The sequence below is a fragment of the Pteropus vampyrus genome, unplaced genomic scaffold, assembly GCF_000151845.1.
Source record: "Pteropus vampyrus isolate Shadow unplaced genomic scaffold, Pvam_2.0 Scaffold23, whole genome shotgun sequence".
Classification (NCBI taxonomy): Eukaryota; Metazoa; Chordata; class Mammalia; order Chiroptera; family Pteropodidae; genus Pteropus; species Pteropus vampyrus.
The window spans coordinates 3,366,947-3,385,862 of record NW_011888804.1 but is presented as its reverse complement, the minus strand read 5'-3'; the positions used below and the strand labels follow the sequence as shown (position 1 = coordinate 3,385,862).

Here is an 18,916-nt window from a genome sequence, read left to right as displayed (position 1 = left end):
CAGTTTCCCCAAGTGTAAAGTGAGGATAATCCTAATTACCTACCTCAGAGTACCAGTGTAAGACCTTAATGTAAAGTGCAAACTCCTGCCTGAAATACAAGGAAGCCGGTGAGGAGATGCTGGCTGTCGCTATTAGATTACTACTGGTCCTGGAGCTCTATGCCCAGCTGCTGCACGTGTGGTCTGCGGACCAGCAGGACCAGCAGGACCAGCAGCATCGCCTGGGAACCATTTAGAAACAGTCTCAGGTCCTTCCCCAGATCAGCTAATCACAACCTGCACTTCAACAAGATTTCCACATGATTCAAGTGCACGTTAAAGTTCTGAGACGTACGGTCTATACTCCAGACGTACCAAGATATACGTGAGGGCCCTGGATTCACCTGGCATGTTTAGGCTTTCATGCTCTCATACTTGCTATGCCTCGCCTAGAACTCCCTTTTTCTGCCTTGAGCACCTATGTGTAGTGATGTTTATTCTTTAAGACCTACCTCAAGTACTTCCTCCTCCGGGAGGCTTTCCTGACCCACTGGGCAGTGAGGAGCATGACTTCCTGTGCCACACAATCATCACTTAGCAGCTGTCTGCAGAACCTCCATTGCTGGGAAAATTTCCCTAGGTGTACTGGAACCCACCTCCAGAGGACGGGGCCGACAGAGGAAAGACTCCAGAATTAAAACATGTATTAAGGGAACTTAAGGACAGAACAGAGTCTTGAGAGGCAGCAAGCTGGTGGATCGCCCCACAGAAGGGGACGGGGCGGAGCCTTGAGATACATATATAGCCACCAGGAACACAGGTGGCCTATGGCCAAGTGGACTGTGCTTGTTAAGAGCTGTATATTGCAAGGCGGTAAACAACTTAATGGCCCTACTTATCCATGTAAGAACACACCTTTGAGGTGATAGGGGCCCACCCCTCAGGCAGTCATTGAGAGCAACCTGCTTCTTAAGATGGCATCAGTCACATCAAGCACGAAAAACCATTTTGCCTAACGCCCCCCATGAGTACATCTATCACACTGAATCCTGCTTATGTCTTCCCAATCTGTATCCTCTACTCCAGAACAGGGACCACCATGCTATGCCTACAACTAGCGAGCACCAGGCACAGAGAGGACACTCAGAACGTGTTTGCTGAATAAGCAAATAAAGAAAAGGAGGGAGAGAGGAGATTCGCAAACCCAGATCGTAACCGCTGATGGTCTCGGCACTGCAGGCCCCACACTAAGAGTCAGTCCCATTCCGACACTGCTGACCTGGACTTCGACAAAAAGGAAAAACCACTGTAGGCAAAATACCAGGCCACTTCCCAATCTTTAGTCATTTGAAAAGCATCTTCAGAATGCTTTGCCGTCTTGGCACACCACATCTTATATCGGTTGTTTTCTTAAATTCATCTCTTCTTTTTCCCCTTCTTAAAATGCATTTCAAAAAGAAACTTCCTATCACTAGCACATATGACAATCAGTACCATTTGCCATGTACAGAAGGTAACCAGAAAAAATAAATATAATAAAAACAAAACATTATCAAATTCTATCCGAGGCTTTGAAAAAAAAGGGACAATGGTAGATGTTAGAGGTAGGTGTTAAAGACATGTTAGTACTATGCTGAGATTTTGGGTTAAAAAGAGAAAAATTTTCTCATTCGCTAACTCGATCTTACTGTGTAATGGAGTACCACCAAAAATCATCTCACATTATGAAGAAACATCTAGCGAGACAAAATTCAGAGTTCCAGGCCAGGAAAATCCTCATCGATACCCATGGCATGTCGGCTGGACCATCTACCCAGGTCAGCCAGGAGCTTCCATCATCCTGCATTTAAGTTCCTAATCATTTCTTCCATGAGGATTGGGGTATGAACAGCACAGGAGTCGAGACAGGCCTTTGAGCCTTGGAGTCTTCCAGAAAGGACAGGCGCAGAGCCTCTGTGTCCCAGGCACGGGCAGGTGCTAACTGCCTGGGGCTGGCAGCTGTCACCGATTAATAATAACCAACAGCGTGCCTGTCCCCCCAGCTCCTTCCTCGGTGTCATTAGCCCTTTCTCCTCTGTGCCTGGGGCCCGAATTGCTGAACGCATTTCATTTCCCGCAGTGGAAGGCTGCCATCCACCTAGAGTGAATCTGAAAATAAGAAGGACTCAGAAGTTGTGACTTTCCATGCTCTACCCACAGAGGCTCCCCAATTGCACCCGAGATGAGCAACCACCAGCCGCTAAGGGCGCTTCCTCTCCAGCACCAGGCTGAAGGATGGAAGAGGCAGAAGACTGTCCAGCAAGCCCTGCCCCCAGGAGGTTACAGTCCTTTCTCGGTTTATCTTCCACAGCCTCACTCTCACCAGAAGTCCCTGGGGCACCAAAAGCTGCAAATGACCTGTCAAGCTGAATGTCACTGTGACTCCATCAATGATAAGGCTGGGACAGGCAGCAAAAAGGATTATGTAAAGCTGGGACACAGGCTGCAAGATATCCCCGTTTTCCCAAGAAATACTGCCCAAGGGTTTGCACCAAACGGAAGAGCGCTCAGAAGGGGTCAGAGGCTGCTTACAGTCACCTCAGTGCACGGAAGGAGAGCCAGAGCCAAAGGGGTTGGATCAAACCATTAAACCTGAAAGGCATCAAGAGAAAGTCAATCCCCGATCCACAATGTACCTTGAAGAGTGCCCAGCAGCACGAACGACTGCGGATGGGACAAGTGTTCGTGTGTACAATCATCCCTTCCATTCACCGCCAGTGGACACCCCTGCTCCCCACCTCAGACCCCCGCCAGCCGCAATGCCAGTAGCGGTGTCCCCAGTCATTGTGATGACCAAGAGGGACCCCACAAAGCTTCCAAACCCTGACTGAAAACCAACGGACCGTCACGAATGCACGTGGAGGAACAGGATCAAGGAAAGACTGGCAGACGGCAAACAAACCGGCAGAGCCAGGCACCCCACGCACCACGACAAGGGCCCAATGCCCACTTCGCCTGTGCACCAGGCTCTGAGCAACAGGCACAAATCACTGGGGGAAAAAAAAAGAAACACCACTGACCAGTAAGGCCAGACGAAGCTGGAGTTATTTTACTCTTTAAAAACAAGGCTATGAGGGCGTATACAGCAGGTGGGGTGGGGGAGGGGTGGAGACGGAGGAAACAAGTTCGCCGAAATGTGGGCAACAGGAGGCTCATCACACTATTTTCTCTACTTTTGGGTGTCTGAAAACTTCAATAATAAAAGGTTTTTATACGCAAATTAGTAATAAATAACAACGTAAAAGCTCTTGCTGACTCTCCCCGCACCCAGCCAGGCTGCGGCCTCCTGAAGGTGAGAAAGGGGGCGGGTGGGGGGCGGGGGAGGCTGTCATACAGATGGCCCCTCTGGTTTGGATGCTGTGAATAATTATTAAGACGGTGGTAACTGCCCGGGCAGGCTGCAAACCAGGCCCTCTGCCCGTTCTGAATCAACTTCTGTTTGCCTTCGGCACGTGAGGCACACTGCCACCACTCACTCAGCCGGGGGACACCGCCACCGCTCACTCCGTCCTCTGTGTTGCAAACTCTGTGGTGTGAGCGGGCACCGCAGGGGGGTGACAGCCCCCACTTCCTGGTGCCACGCTGCACGGCCTGTCACCATCTCTCCGCGGTGGGCTTTGGGCAGCTCGCCAGGTCCACAGCACCATCCAAGAAGGAAGAGCAACTGGAGACTCTCGTCACTGGAGAAGGTCCCAACCGATCGACAAGCACTTACAAAGTGCCATGAGGGGCAAAACCCTCCCAAGACTCAGTCTCTGCCCCGTGCCTGCTGTCAGCCAGGTCACCTCCTTCCTCCCACGAGGTAGAGTATAAGCAGAGGCGTAAGTGAAAAGGCACAGCCCCTGGAGAACAGGTTCTGACTCAGGAGACAGCAGCGAACGGTACAAGCCAAGTCTGTCATTAAGTGTGAGGTTAATTATGCGGTGTGGGATTCAGGGAGTGAGACCTATGAAAACTAACTGCAGCAGGTTTCTGGAAGGAGCAGATGAAGAACTGAGATGGGTATGAGTGAGAAAAGACATCCCGCAAGCTAAGGAACGTAAGCAAAGGTGGCTAAGGGGCCAGTCAGTGGGAGGGTGAAGGCGACAGGCCGGCGGGTCTGGAAGCCGTGCGTCACCGAGGTGGGCGGTCAGGTTGGAGGGGGAGAGTCAGGAAAACGGCCCAGGGCCTTGGGAGCTGGCAGATGATCCTCAAGAGCTGAGTGAAAAGAAACAAACGCGGTATCAGAAGTTCCAGAAGTTCAGACCACAACCAACCATTTGCCAGTCGCATCCTGAAGGACACTTTTCTCATTTCTTCTGGGCTTAGTTTCTTAGTCTTCAAAATGAAAATACTATGTGTTTAGTAGGAAAGAGGGAGCCACTGAAGGTTTCTGAGCAGAAGAGGGACAGGAGAAATGCTGAGAGCAGATGAGCATGAAGGGTGAGTGAAGAGTCAAAGGCAGAGAGGTAAATGGCACTTTGTATCTTCTGGGATGAGGAGAGCCGGCAGCCCTGGCATCAGGCAAAACTCCTGGCTCAGCCGCGGCCCACCTGGGTGGCCCTGGGCAGGTGCCTGGATCTCTCAGAGTGTCCAGGATTACTCCACCTGCTTCACAAGGCCCAGCGGGTGCAATGAGATGGCTTCCCTAATTCAGGAGAAAGCACCAAGTAGACAATAAAGGCTAGGCTCCTTCCTTCCTCTGAGACCAGGAAGACATTATATAAGAAAAATCAACAGGGCTTACTGAATGGCAAGGGATGGGGGAAGAGGAGAGAGATGAGTTAGGGTACGCTCTGAGGATTCCAGCCTGCAGGGCCAAAGAATGAGCAGTATGACCACCAGAGACAGAGACATAAAAGGGGACGTTTAGTTTGAAGGGGAAAATAACAGGTCCTGTTTTGAATGTCCGAGTTTGAAGAGATATGACAGCCAAGAAGAAATGTGGAAGGCACAGTTCAAAAGGCAAAACCAGAGGTGGAAGCGACATAAACTCAGGAGTAATCGGGGTAGCACGAGATGGGAATGCTCCCCAAGGAAGAGCAGATTTAAAGGAAGATGAGCAGATGGCCCAGACCACATCTTGGAGAAACCCCCGGAGTTCTTAGCTGGTTGGGAGAAGAAAAGGAAACAAACAGCAAGAGAGGCACAAGGGAGGGGAAGAAGGAATATACTGCGCATGTGCTGCCACGGGCCAGAGGAACCAAGAAAACTGTGGGGATGAGGGGCTGGACCGCTGTCCCAAGAGCAGCACAAGAGAGAAAGGGGCTGGAGAAAAGACTATCTGGATTACAATAAGTAAGCCATTAGTGTCTTCTCAAAGTGTTGCTTCGGTATATGGGGGAAGTCACATTCCAAGGTTAAAGAAAGAAGGAGCTAAGAAGAAATAGAGGCCACAGCGCACCCCCCCCACCCCCCATGAGGAAGACAGAAGGACGATGGCAGGCGCAGTAAGCAGCAAGGTCATTTACGGGCAAAGGAAAAAGGCGAAGCAGAGATGTTAAAGCACCTGAAAGCACCTTCGCTTCTTAAATTCTCTGTAAAGATGTCAAGCAGCTCCAGCAAATAAAAACTGTTCTAAAGAGGAAAGCGTGACACCAGAGGGGCAAAGAACGAGAGAGGGGAGGGGGAAAGGGGGAAGGGAGGGGAGGAAGAGAGAGGCAGACTGAGACTGAAAGAGAAACAGCCCAAAGGAAACAAAGGAAGTTGTCCAGAACGGAGCTTTTGGAAGCAACTGGAAGAGCTCAGGCCTAGATGGAAAATCCTGGCTACAGCTCCCGCCAGCCATCCAGGAGCGCTTTACAGCACGGGGCTGGAGCCCTGGATGGGGACTGTTGTCCAATGTGGCACTGCTTAGTCACCGAGGGGAAGATTTCCGCTAGAGATCACCAGCAAGAATTATTATTCTAGACACAGCTTTGGGGTACAGTTAAAGTCTTGTTTCCATAAAACCTAACCATCTCGAAGTAGAATTTATAGCTCCACTGAGCAGGATGCAATCACTTCAAAGAAATCAAAACTGGACTGTGGGCTCAAAGGCAGGCACCAGCTCCTCCTGGAGACACGACGGTTGGCAGGGCCGCTGGCGGAATCAGGACATCTGTGTAGCTGTCAGGGAAATGACTGTAACGCCGGTGCAAACTGAAAACAGCCTCAGACCGTGGCAGAGGAGAATGGGTTGCGTAATGGAAGAAGGCTGAGCTTTAAAAACAAATGCAATTGCCCAGGAAAACAAGCTTTAAAGTGCTGGGGAAAAATAACCCTAGTTAATAAGGTGCTATGTTGTGTGTGTGTGTGTGTGTGTGTGTGTGTGTGTGCGCACGCGTGTGTGTTAATCACAAACAGAAGGTTTAAAACTAAAATCTTTCTGAAATTTACCACTGCGACCCTGAATTAGATCCTCTTGGACAAGTGTGTATAGGGATCTCGAAAACTAAAATGTGCACCTGCCAACCCTCTAATGGGCTCCAGATGAAAACAAAATGGATGGGAGTAGGGGAACATCTCCAGGCAAAGCCTGAAACATCTCTCCATCTTTTAGCATCGGAAAGCTGTTCTCTCTTGAAATATACACAAAGGGTCTGAGTCTAGTACAATTCTCACTATTGAAAGCAGCTCAGATTCAACACCCAACATAAATACTTATTTTGTGCCCTCTGTGTGCCAGGCTTTCTGGATACCGGGGCTTTGGTGAACGAAACAGGACTACTCGTCTTTGTGGGCCCCATACAGCACTCCGAGTGATTTTCTTAGGTGATATGCACACAGCAGATATAAAATAGCAGGATCAAGGTGTGTCTGTCTCTTTATTTGTTCACCATCAGTTTTCATTTGAGTGAACCTCCCTTTATACCAATAGGCTTAATAATGTTATCTGCTTCTATGGAATCATATTACAAGAGAGAAACATTAAACTAATAACCACACAAATTATTCATGAATTCCAAGGATGGTTAGTACTATACAGGAATGGATTTGCTGCTATGCGCACATTTAACAGGAAGAACCAATCCTAGAATGGAGACAGGGATCAAGGAGGGATTCCCTGAAAAAATGATCCTGAGACGGGGTCTGAAGAGTGAAGAGATGCTAGCAAGGTAAAGAAGTGAGGAAGGAAGAACATTTTAGTGCTATCCCGCCTGTAACACCGTAGAATCAGCTGAAGAACCACATGCCAATTAGATGTCTAATAGGCAGTTCAACTTTAACATGTCCAGAATGAAAGCGAATCACCTGTTCTTCCCAGGCTTCCCCACCTAAGTAAATGGTAACTCCATCCTAGCAACTGCTCAAGCCAAAAACTTTCATCTTATCCTGGCCTCAAGTCTGTCTTACCACACAACCTGTCAACACTGCCTTCAAATACTGACAATTCTACCTTCGAAATATCTCGAGGACACAACCATCTCCACTGCAGCTGCCCAGGTTCAAGCCACCATCATTTCTCTGCTCGTATTGTTGCAATCAGCTGCCTCACTGTTCTCCCTGCTTCTATTTTCGCCCTTACAGACCGTCCCACGCGGCAGCCAGAGTGATCACGTCACTCCTGTGCTCGAAACTCTCTGTAGACTCTCTACTTCCTCCAAGTGAAAGCCAATGGCCTGACACTGGCCCAGAGCGCCCTGCATCGTCTGAGCGGTCACCCCTCTCACCCACTCCCCTCCACCTGTACTGGCCTGTTTCCTGATCATGCCACATTCCCACTTCGGGGCCTTTGCATTCGCTGGTCCCTTTGCCTAGAAGGTTCTTACTGAGGTCAGCTGATGGCATGATCTGCAGAGAACGGTGACACTCCATCAGTGGCACACCCTTTTATCTTGCCCTATTTTATTTCCTCCAAAGCACTTATCGTCATTTCATGTATTGAATTATTTACCTGTTTCTTTGTTTACCATCTGTCTCTCTCAATTGACTATAGCTTCAAGGACAAACTTTGATTTGTTCTCTGCTATATCCCCAGAACCTAGAACAGAGACTCCAGCACACAGTCTGTGCTTAATAAATATCTGCTGAATGAATGAATGAATGAATGAATGACACCACCAGTATCTAGTGTTTGTGGTAGATATTTCCAGGACATTTGCCCAACTCCCCCTAATTCTCATCTCTCAGGACTATTTTTCCCCGAACAGGGTGGTCCATGCAGACATATCTGTTCTATGTGGTCATATCCTTGGCACTGCTCCTTGGACCAAAGGTAGATGGCATCTAAGCCCATGAGAATCTCTGAGATTTTGGTACAAAGACTAAGAGTTACTAGTTTCACTATCTAAAAGGGGCTAAAAGTAAGGTTTGTAAGTCAAGAAGCAGAGAAATCCGCTAGAAGAGAAGAAGGATGAAGCAGGTATGTGGAGAACAGGGTACTGGGAACAAGGCGGCGAGATGAAGGAGGAAGATGAAAGGAAAGAGTGGGGGCCAAGGGACCACAGGTGGCATCCTCGACTTGGGTCCTGCATTCAGACATGGTGTCCAGGCTCAGCCCACAGTGCCCCCTGGCAGCTCAGGCCTAAAGGACTCAAAAGGGAGGAGCAGGCACAGAGAGGAGGCAAATACCCTGTAATGCAGCCATGTAATGTGTACCTCGCCATGATGCGCAAGGGCTGAATCGGGTTTCAGGTAAGCTGCACCTCGCAGGCGCAAAATTACAGGATCATAATCTTTTTGACACTTGAGTGTCAGTCTCATTTTAGCAGAACTTTACTCCATTTCAACAGATCTAGAAATAATTATCTGAGCAGAGATATGCAGGAGATGCATGATGTTTACACAGATCAGAAATGGGCGATATCCAGGGGAAAACTGAAGATTGGGGATCACAATGTCTTGATCATACAACATATCTTAGAAGAAAATCATCAAGCTGAATTTATTTTAGGAGCAAAGGGGTAAAGAACCAGAGCTTCACAAGAGACTCTGTATTTTAAGATGCGTCAAAAGCAAAAGTAATTTATAAGTGTCTTCTGGGGAAACATACCTGAAGGACATACAGTTTTACAGATAACCAGGAGTTGGGCATACAGACAAATAATAACACAGCTGTCAGAGTCAGACCACCAGTGGCCTTGCCAATCAGAGCTCTGGTTCACCTTGAAGACCATCAGCATACACGGTAAGAAGGACCTGATGCCACGTTTATCACCTTCCGTGAGACAGCTAAGGTACAGTCACTAAAATAGCAATGCCTTGCTGTTGTGGAAAAGACCTGTTTCAGAGGACTTAGATTACGATAAGTCTCTGCCTGCACATAGCTAATTCTTTCTATGATGGTTTGTTCTGTTCTCAGATTTATTCCCCTGACCCCAACCTTGAAGGGCAATTTTTTTTGATTGACTGGATTTGAGAAGCAGATACGTAAGAGATCTAGAAAGCAGGCTGTCCGCTGTTTACATCTAGCTTCCATTTAAATGCAACGTTAAATCCTCGATTTCGAGCACAACCACCTATCACCTCAGCCCGACCTCTACGGAGACCCTGCAGGGTACAAATGTGACTTTATTTATTTTTTTCATTTCCCCTACAAGCCAACTCAATCCACCACCCCCTCCTTTGCTGTTAATAATGTATAAAAGATGACCTGACTTTGAGATGTCACAGAGCGAAACCATCAGGTCAGTGTTTAGAATCGACTTTCTTTTTCCAGAAGGCTTGGCGTTCCTTCTGAGTTCAGATCTTGACTCCACCATTGGAAACGTGAAAACACCCCTACCGCCACCAGCTCTTCGGGAAGGTTTGAATTCCTCCCTGAGCATCGCCCTAGGTGAAGTTAGTGTCACTGCACCAGATACCCAACTCACTGCTGTATCTTTTTACAGGTTCATAGTCACTTTATAGGAAAAGTGGTCTATACAAATGATCTTCAGCTACCATTTTAAAAGGAACTATAACATTAAATGGGTCTAGATTATAAAATAGCTCGCTATTTCTTTTATTTACCAAAAAGGTTCGACATCTTTCAATGTTAACTAAAAACGGTATTTTTCAGACTTTAAATATGCTCACCAAAATCATGTACGGTATATAATAAAAATTAAAGATAAGTAACAATCATCGTTTTTAATGTGAAACATTAAAAATGTTAATATTAATAACAGCCAGCAAAAAATAGATGCATGCACAAGGCTATGCACTGTATCCTCTTTGTAATATTTGTGGGAACGATCCAAATGCCCATCAGTAAGTTGACTAAACCATAGTACATTCACACAACTGAGTTCTATGCAGTGAAAATGAAGGAAGACTATCTCTAGAGACCACCATGGAAAAAATGTCAAATGGTTTTCAGTAATTATATTATTGGGGATAGTGGAAGTCTTATTCTGAAACTTTTGTTGTGCAATGTGGGATAAAGCACATAAATCATCATATTATGGCTTCGAAGAAGTGTGATTTGGGGCACAGAAGAAAAGAAGTACAGGAGTAAGATCGATGAGGTTAGTAAAAACATTGAAGTCCTAAATCTGAAGTATCATTTGAACTTATAATGTATTTTATTTTGAGGAAAAAGTTTTTTCTAGTTCCGTCCACTGAGAAGGCAATAACCAATCTAGTAGCAATAAGCACCTCTGGCTCCCAAACAGACCATAGTCTCTAAATACTACTTCCTACAAAAGAAAGGCAAAAAAGTAAGGAAGAAGGGAGGAAAATGAGAGAGAAGGGGAGACACTAACTCACTCCTTGGAGAAATGACTGATTTCAGTTCTGGCACAGGAAATGTATCATACTGTAACAACTTACCACACCAGAAAGTAAGCAATCCAGCAAAAACTATGAGAGTTGTAATAAGAAGGATTAAAAGCCAACTTGCAGAAACTCCCACTGGCCAAAGCTAAGATAACGTGAGCAACAAAAATGATAATGGATGCCATATAGAAGCACACCAAATGTGTTTAATGAATCCATGAGCATATACTGATACAAAAACAAAACGAAGCAAAAAAAAGACAACAACAACAACAACAACAACAACTCTATTTTGCTAGTAAGCTATTTTGAAATAGTAAGCTATTTTGAAAACTGCTTAGTAAAAAGTAAAGAATCAAACATTTATCCTGCCTTGGTGACAAAAAGTTCACCTTTATGGAAATATTCCAGCTAATAAATGAAGAAGAAATGATAAAGTGTGACTATCACAATCTGATACCTCTTATGAATTAATGGATCTAGGCAATAATTATCGGTGGCTGCTGAGAAAATAAAAGGAGAAACAACAGGACATAAGTAATTCCTGACACACCGCCATATTGCAGTCTGGCCAAAGAAAAACTAGATCTAATAAAGCCTCCATATATATCAACTTACAAGAAATACAGGGAGAGAAGCAAGTTAAAATCTACCACAGAGACACACTCAGCAAAAGCCAGGTCAAAGTAATTCTCAGGACGAAGAACCTGCTTTCTCCAATAATAAAAACAAAAACAAAGAGAATGCTAGGGTCTGAATGTTTGTGTCCCTTCAAAATTCCCACGTTGAAAACCTAATGCTCCATGTGATGGTGTGAGAACACGAGGCCTTTGGGAGGTGATTAGATCATGAGGGTGAAGCCCTCATGAACAGGACGAGTGCCCTTATAAAACAGACCTCACCGAGCTCCCTCATGCTTTCCACAACGTGAGGACACAAGGAGAAGTCTGGGACCTGGAAGGGAGCCCTCACCTGTTTGCACCGGCACCCCGATCTCAGACTGCCGGCCTCCAGAATTTGAGAAATAAATGTCTGTTACTTATAAGCCACCCAGTCTGTGGTATTTTGCTATGTCAGCCTGAATGAACTAAAACAAAGGGAGAGGAAGAAGGAGGGGGGAGAGAGAGGCTGGAAGAGGAGTCAAAATACTGAGATTTAAGCTTTTTAAAAAAGGGAGAGATCTATAGAGTTTACCTAAATGACACACAAACTTTCTTTTTTAATTATAAGACAACTATCATAATCTGAACAATGATTACATAGTTATACATTTTTGTAGTGTTTTGGTTAATTTTTTAAGGATTCCATAAATACTGAAATATTTATGACTAAAACAACATGATGTCTGGGGTAACTAATGAAGCTGATGATGGTACATGGGGGTTCTTTATACAAATCTATTTATGTATGTTCAAAAATTTTTCATAATCAAGTGGAGGAAAAAGCACTTCCCAATTCAAACCAACTCTGTGTGTATGTGTGTGTGTGAATCAGGAAAATGTAAACAGTGACTGATAGGTGTTAATATTAAGGAATTATTGTTACTAGTTTTAGGTGTGCTGATATTCTGGTTATAATTTTTGAAATGAAAGTTAAAGATAAAATGACATCTGGGATTTGCGATACGCCAGGGCTGGGGGAATGACTGGGATGCAGTTAAAAAAGACTGCCACATGTCAACAATTGCTAATGCTGAGTGACAGGTATATTGCTCTGATTATACTATTCTGTCTGCTCCTGTATACATCTCAAATTTTACATAATAAACACTTTAAGTTTCTCATTAAAAATTTGATATAAGGTTTCTAAAATTTCTGTACTTATCCATCTGACCTCATAAGGCTTTATAAAGACTGAATTGAATGCAAGAAATATAATTCAATGGATGCTGAAATGCTACCTTTTGTCATCTAGGCTGGCAGGATACAATGAAGAGAATAGCCAGCTTGAGATTTTTAAATTCTGACTCATTAAGTTTATTATCACTCTTTCAGTGATGCTTTTCATCACTGTCTTCCCTCAACTGGAATGTCCTTATAGACAAAAACCCTGTCCTTGTTTGCCGCAGTATCTGTGCTGACTAACCCAATATCTGGTAAAAAAAGAAACTTGAGTTCAAGGCTCTGTTCAGCACCGCTAAGCAAGGGCTGTGAGTGTTCTGGTCCATACCCACCCCCATGGCTGCAATTCAATCAACATTTGTGCTATAGAGGCTGGACAACTTACTTAACCTCCCTGAGCTGTAGGCTCCTTACGTGTAAAATAGAAATAATATCTTTAACCTCCCTGAGCCTTAGGCTCCTTATGTGTAAAATAGAAATAATATCTATCTCAACAAGTCTATCTGACATACTGTGGCTAAAATGACTTCATTTGGCCATTCATTCATTCATTCCATAAATAGTCATAAATTCTAAAGTCCTACAAATGTGTAGAATAATAAACCGTTTACGGAGTTTCTGCTGGGTACCAGGCATTGTGCTTCATGCTAGGAATAACTACATAGGTAAATATGGCACAATTTTTGTTTCTGAGAAAGTTTTCTGTCCAATGGATGAGAAGAGAGAGAACAAGATTACAATATAAATTGATAAGTGACATACCAGAGTACAACAGGAAGAGGGCACATTCTCATTGGGGACATTCTCCTGAGTTGGTTTCAGGAAAGAAATCAAGTTTCACTTCCCAAAGTTATAAATTTCAACTCCTGAATTAAAGCCACTGTGAGGTATTTCTTCCAAAGAAATGAGATCCTTTCTTCTGGGTTTTTGCCAGCAAACCAAAAGAGCCAAATGGAGCTACTGGCTCATCCATCTAATATTAACTGCCAACTCCCTTCTCCAGAACACAATGCCCTTCTATTTCAAAGAAGCCCCCTCAGCAACTTGTCCCATGTCGATCAATGGCCAAATTAAGGAAGGACACAGATTCAAGTCTTTCAGATTCAATTGCAAACACAAGACCAACTCTTTTTTCTATTGCAAATAGGACTTAATAACTCATGTTAAAATTTTTTCTTTTTTCTAATAACTTACCTCAAATTCTTCCCAAAAGCCTTGTTTGACTTTATCTGTGGTCTCAGCTAATTTGCTTAGTTCTCGAACTCGGCTTTCTATTTCAGCAGCATTGATACGAGTCGTGTTGAGGGGCTAATCGAATTCAGCAGTTGGTGTGAAATGAAGAAAGTATTACAGAAAAAAAGTGTTAATGCAAAAATAATAAAGACTTCTATTTTGGCATTCATAAAGACAAGGACGGGAAGTTCACAGGACACAGTTATTCATAATAAACATTTTCAAATAGTTTCACTTTCTTTTCTGTTCTGTCAAGAAAAATATCCTTCTCCAATCTCCGCTCACATTTCACTCTGTTGATGTAAATTCAACCGATTTTTCTTGATAAATTGACCACGACATTCGAGAGATAATATCATTTGCCATTAAGTGATAAGATTGAACTCTGAAATAGCAATAACTCCAAAATGAGTACGATCACCTACAGGTAACCAAAGGTGGATCGACAGTGAAAACTTGCTTTAAAAACCCTATAAGGCCTTTTAGAGATACGAATGGAGATAGTCATGGAAATAATAAATCTGAAACTTGTTTCCAAACACCCAGGAAGAGAGCAATGAGCGGAATAATGACTGAAATAAGCTTCGATGTGGTGATCATAATTGAAGCTGGGTGATGGGTTTGCAGAGGTTCGTGACACTATTCTACTTCTTTATGTTTGGAAAATTCTACATTAGGATTTCTTCCAGCTCTGTGAAGAGATGGAGCTTTAGCTTTTTGATACATACGCTCACCTGCTTGAGTTGCAGTACTGTGCCCAAAGTTTCTACCATGGGGTTCTTCTTGTAATGCTCCACGAGATCTGTCAAAGAGTCAAACCGCTCTCCTCCACCGACGTCATATTTCAGTTCCTTTCGAGACAAAGAAAAATGTGCTTATGACCTTTATGTTAAGTATGCTGTTTTCTCAACAGAGGCTAATGCACCCCCAGTAACGGAAGATCAAATGGCTTGTAGTAACGCAAAGGAAAGGATGTAACGAGGATGATGAAAACGGAATGGCTGACCCAATGTGAAAGAGTTCCATGGACGGCATCAGCTCTAAATAAGCATCCAACATCAACTGGGCCACGAAAAGTTTCTCCTTCATTAGTTAACTAAGTAGTTAAAGAAAAACAGTATCCTTTACTATTTACTTATACTCTAGGCTAAGCAATGATACATAAGGCTGCTGAACAGAAAGACGGTAACTATTTCTCTCCAAAACACAACAAATTCCAAGGCTGGTGAAGCAGCACTGAAGTCCAATATACATGTCTTTACTTTTCTAATGAAAATTATTAAAAGACCAAGAAATTTTTTCTGACAGATCAGAAGAGGCTGTTTAAAGGAAACAACAGTAAAACAGTTAAACTCAGAAAAAAACACAACCCTAGAAATAATACATATGAAGATACCTGAGTATAATCTTTTATTTAAAAATAAAATTTTCGGAATAACACAGTAAAGACCTCTGAAAATCCACTCTTCCATAAAAGTAACAAGAACACTGGCAAACAGTGTCATAAACTCTTTCAGAACTCTGAAAATTAAACAAGAACTTGCAACAGTCCAAGGAGCATTTATTCAAGAAAAATGATTGAATTTTGGTTAAGAACAGCAAACTGTGTCATTTTAACTTGCCCTATTCCCGTTCACCTTTCCCCAAGCTCCTCAGTAGCTTTGAAAACCAATAGCCTTGTGATCACAGTAGCTATGAAAACAAGCCACCAAGCACAATAGAGGGGACAGAATGGATTTGGAACTCTCGCAAGAGACCTATCCCCAGAGAATTATCACTATGTGGCCTGTGTGGTAGCTCCTTGGAAAAGTTCTATTTTCCAAGCTGGTCTTTATTTGACTGACGCAGAGCTCACTCAGACTCGTCTTTAGGGGGTCTGCTGAAAACAATTAGCAGCAACTGTTTAATATCACAGCTGCCTGAGGTGGTAAGACCAGTTAGGGCAAATAAGAGACTGACCAAAAACTTAAAAGAAAAATCTAGGCAATGACCATAGTGGGAGTCTGAAAACCTCCAACATATTCTTGAGAATCTAGAGGCCATGTGCTTGTCTAGGGCTGTGTGAAGTCCAAGAAAGATCTGAGGAGGCCCCAATCTTCACTTCTAGTTTAACTTAAGGTTCTACACAAGCAAAAAACGATGGCTAAGGCAGTGTTTATGCTGCCAGAGTGTTGATGCTGTGTCCCAACACACACACACACACACACACACACACACACATGCAAATCCTCTTTGGCAAAGGCTGGGAACTTAATGGTTCAAGGATTGTAAGGAAATCTCTGTCCAATTATTAACTGACCACTAAACTAACCAAGCGAAGACAAAGAATACAGATTTCACAGAGTCAGTCCAGGAAAGTCACGAAACACACAAACAGCAACAAGTACAGCAACAATAAAAGATAGCAACGAAAACCCCAGAAAGGGGGGCATCTGATTTCCAGACTTACCACATTATAATATTTAAAATGTCTGGTTTCCAACAAAAAGTATGAGACATGCAGACAAACACTAAAGTATGGCCCAGACACAGGGGGAAGAAAGCAGTCAACAGAAACCGCCCTTGAGAAAGCCCAGACACAGACTATAAACCAGCTAACAGAAACATGTTCAAGAACTAAAGGAAACTATCCTTTACGAATTCAAAGAAAACGTGAGCACGATGTCTCAACAAATTCAGAATATCACAAAAATCTGTACACAGATCTTCTTGGCAGCATTATTCATGGTAGTAAAAATGACCATCATTTTTTAATGGATAAACGAAATGTGGTACATATCCATGTAATGGAATATTTGACAATAAAAAGAGTTCACCGATTCCTTGAAAACATTATGCTAAGTAAAAGAAGGCAGACACAAAAGGTCCCATATTATATGATTCTATTTTTATTTTAAATATCCAAAATAGGGAAATCCATAGAAACAAAAAGTAGAATAGTGGTTGCCAAGAGCTGAGGGGGAGGAAAAAATTGGGGAGTTACCAGTAATGGACACAGAGTTTCTTTCTGGGGTGATGAAAACATTTTGGAATTACTTAGTGTTGATCGTCGCCTAATTCATGAATATACTGAAAACCACTAAATGGTCCACTCTATAAAGGTGAATTGTATGGTGTGTGGATTATACCTCAACAAAGATTTGTTTTGTTTTGTTTTGTTTTGTTTAATTTAATTTAATTTAAAAACTGAAGCAATAGTGAATAGACCATTTCCATTTAGGAAACTATGCCAAAACAAAGTCTGACACAGCTGACCAAGAATCAACCTCCTCTGTCCCATCATCGCATTAAAAACAAGAAATAGTGAGTTCGAGTCTCCCGTCCCTAACACAGGAGCTCTGGAACATGAAGGCAAATGCAGTCACAGGCCAGACAGAGACAATCCTAAGGAGGAGCTGCGACCATCACTTTAGAAACGAAGGTGGAGGCTGACCCCACTACCTTCGAGCAGAGACAGGTGAGACACCGCAGGGCTGAAGGTGATGCAATGAGGCATGACTTAATCTGCCGGAGAGACCAGAAATAAATACTTTAATAAACTCTCGAAATGAGGAAGCAATTATAATGAACAATGTACTAGAAGAGAGAAGCCCTTGACTAAATAAGCAAAGAAAATCTGATTTTGGAAACAATGGTGTCTGTCTCCTCCCAGCAGAAAAAGTGCCCACAGACGACATTTTGCCAGACCCGTAGTTCAACTGAGGCTTTTTACCTGACAGCGGATCATGACGTGAGTCACTTTAGACTTGCCGTCATTGCTCTCCCCCTTGTCGTCACCGGTTCGGACAGAGAGAACAAAATCTCCAGGGTGGCTCTGGCTCTCTCGTACCAGAAAGCTACCGTGTTTTCCTTTCTCAGTTAATAATTTCTCTGCTTCTTTCCCAGAGAGGTGTCCATGAAACCACCTAAATTTTTTTAAACGAAAATAAATTGAGTTCTGCCATGGGTTCATAACATTCTTTCAGAAAACCACCATATACAGTCAGCTCTCCCAAACACAATTTTAAAAAACAGACATGTTCCCCTCTAAGAAATTGAGCAATCCTGCATAAGACAGAATTTGCAACCTAAGTGGGCAAGAAAAATAGCAAAGATGTCAAGAACAACTATTAAACTTCTTAAATGAGCCCACAGTTATCTGGAGACAAACATCCTCAATCTTTCCTATTTTCTTTTACATCTCCCATCTTTTAAAAATATAATTTGTCATTTTGCTATACCCAACACTATAAGGACCAACTATTTAAGCACAGCCATTTAAAGAAATTATAATAGAAAGTTATGGAACAGGCAGAGAATCATTTGAATGTTTGCCCTTGCTCTGGCATGTGAACGGTATGTTAAAAAAGATCTTCATTATAAATTAATTCAAGCATTTCAAATTTTTCCATATTTCCAACCGGTGCTTGGACAGCCTCCAAGTCTGCTGTCAACATCTTCGGCCTGTACACTGGGTTATCATTTCAAATTTTAATGCACATAAGACTTAGAGTAAGAATGACGGGTTCTGCTAAAAATGTGAATTTCCTTTGCTCTCAACCAGAGATACCAATATACTAAGTCTGAATGGGGCCCAGCAATTTGCATTTTTAACCAAACCACCAGAGTCCTGATGTAGGCCACCCAAGGGCAGACTCTAAGACAACATTACTCTAAATTACTGTAGAAAATATCTTAACATAGTTATGTTAACAATGTAGTACTTTCCTTCATGATCTTGATAAGAAAACAGACTGTCATGGCAGATAATGCTATGGCTTAACACTAAAGGAATATACTTTGACCTAGTTTTCATCCACCCTCAACAGAAGAGAGTAAAATTTAGAAATAAATGGCATAGAGCCGGCGGACAGCCTTCTGCTTGAAGCTACAGTGGTGGCCGGAGAAACATTATCAGCAGATGATAGCATTGATATACAGGTACAAAATGAAGAAAATTACCTGAACATACAAAATATATAAACCTTATTAAGAGACCCTGAATTTGTACTGAGTCAGAGGAGATTGGGAATGAAGAAAACCAATAAAATCAGTACAAATTAAGTCAAGCCTCAGTTTACATCAGCTTAGATCCAACACGGGGGTTGAGGGGAAAAAAGCTCTGAAATAATATGATTCCCTCCAAGCAAGGTCATTCTCAAACATCTGTGGATACGACATCAAAG

The 18,916-nt window shown here is 43.2% G+C and overlaps 1 protein-coding gene across 1 annotated transcript in view; it reads right to left on the bottom strand.

Moving 5' to 3' along the window:
- PTPN11 (protein tyrosine phosphatase, non-receptor type 11) overlaps positions 1-18,916 on the bottom strand; it is a 78,598-nt gene that overhangs the window by 33,537 nt on the left and 26,145 nt on the right. The window contains exons 5-6 of the mRNA XM_011355821.2: positions 14,486-14,602; positions 13,713-13,826 (exon numbers count right to left, since the gene is read on the bottom strand). Of these exons, the coding sequence (XP_011354123.1) occupies positions 13,713-13,826; positions 14,486-14,602 (231 nt within the window). The remainder of the gene's footprint in view (positions 1-13,712; positions 13,827-14,485; positions 14,603-18,916) is intronic.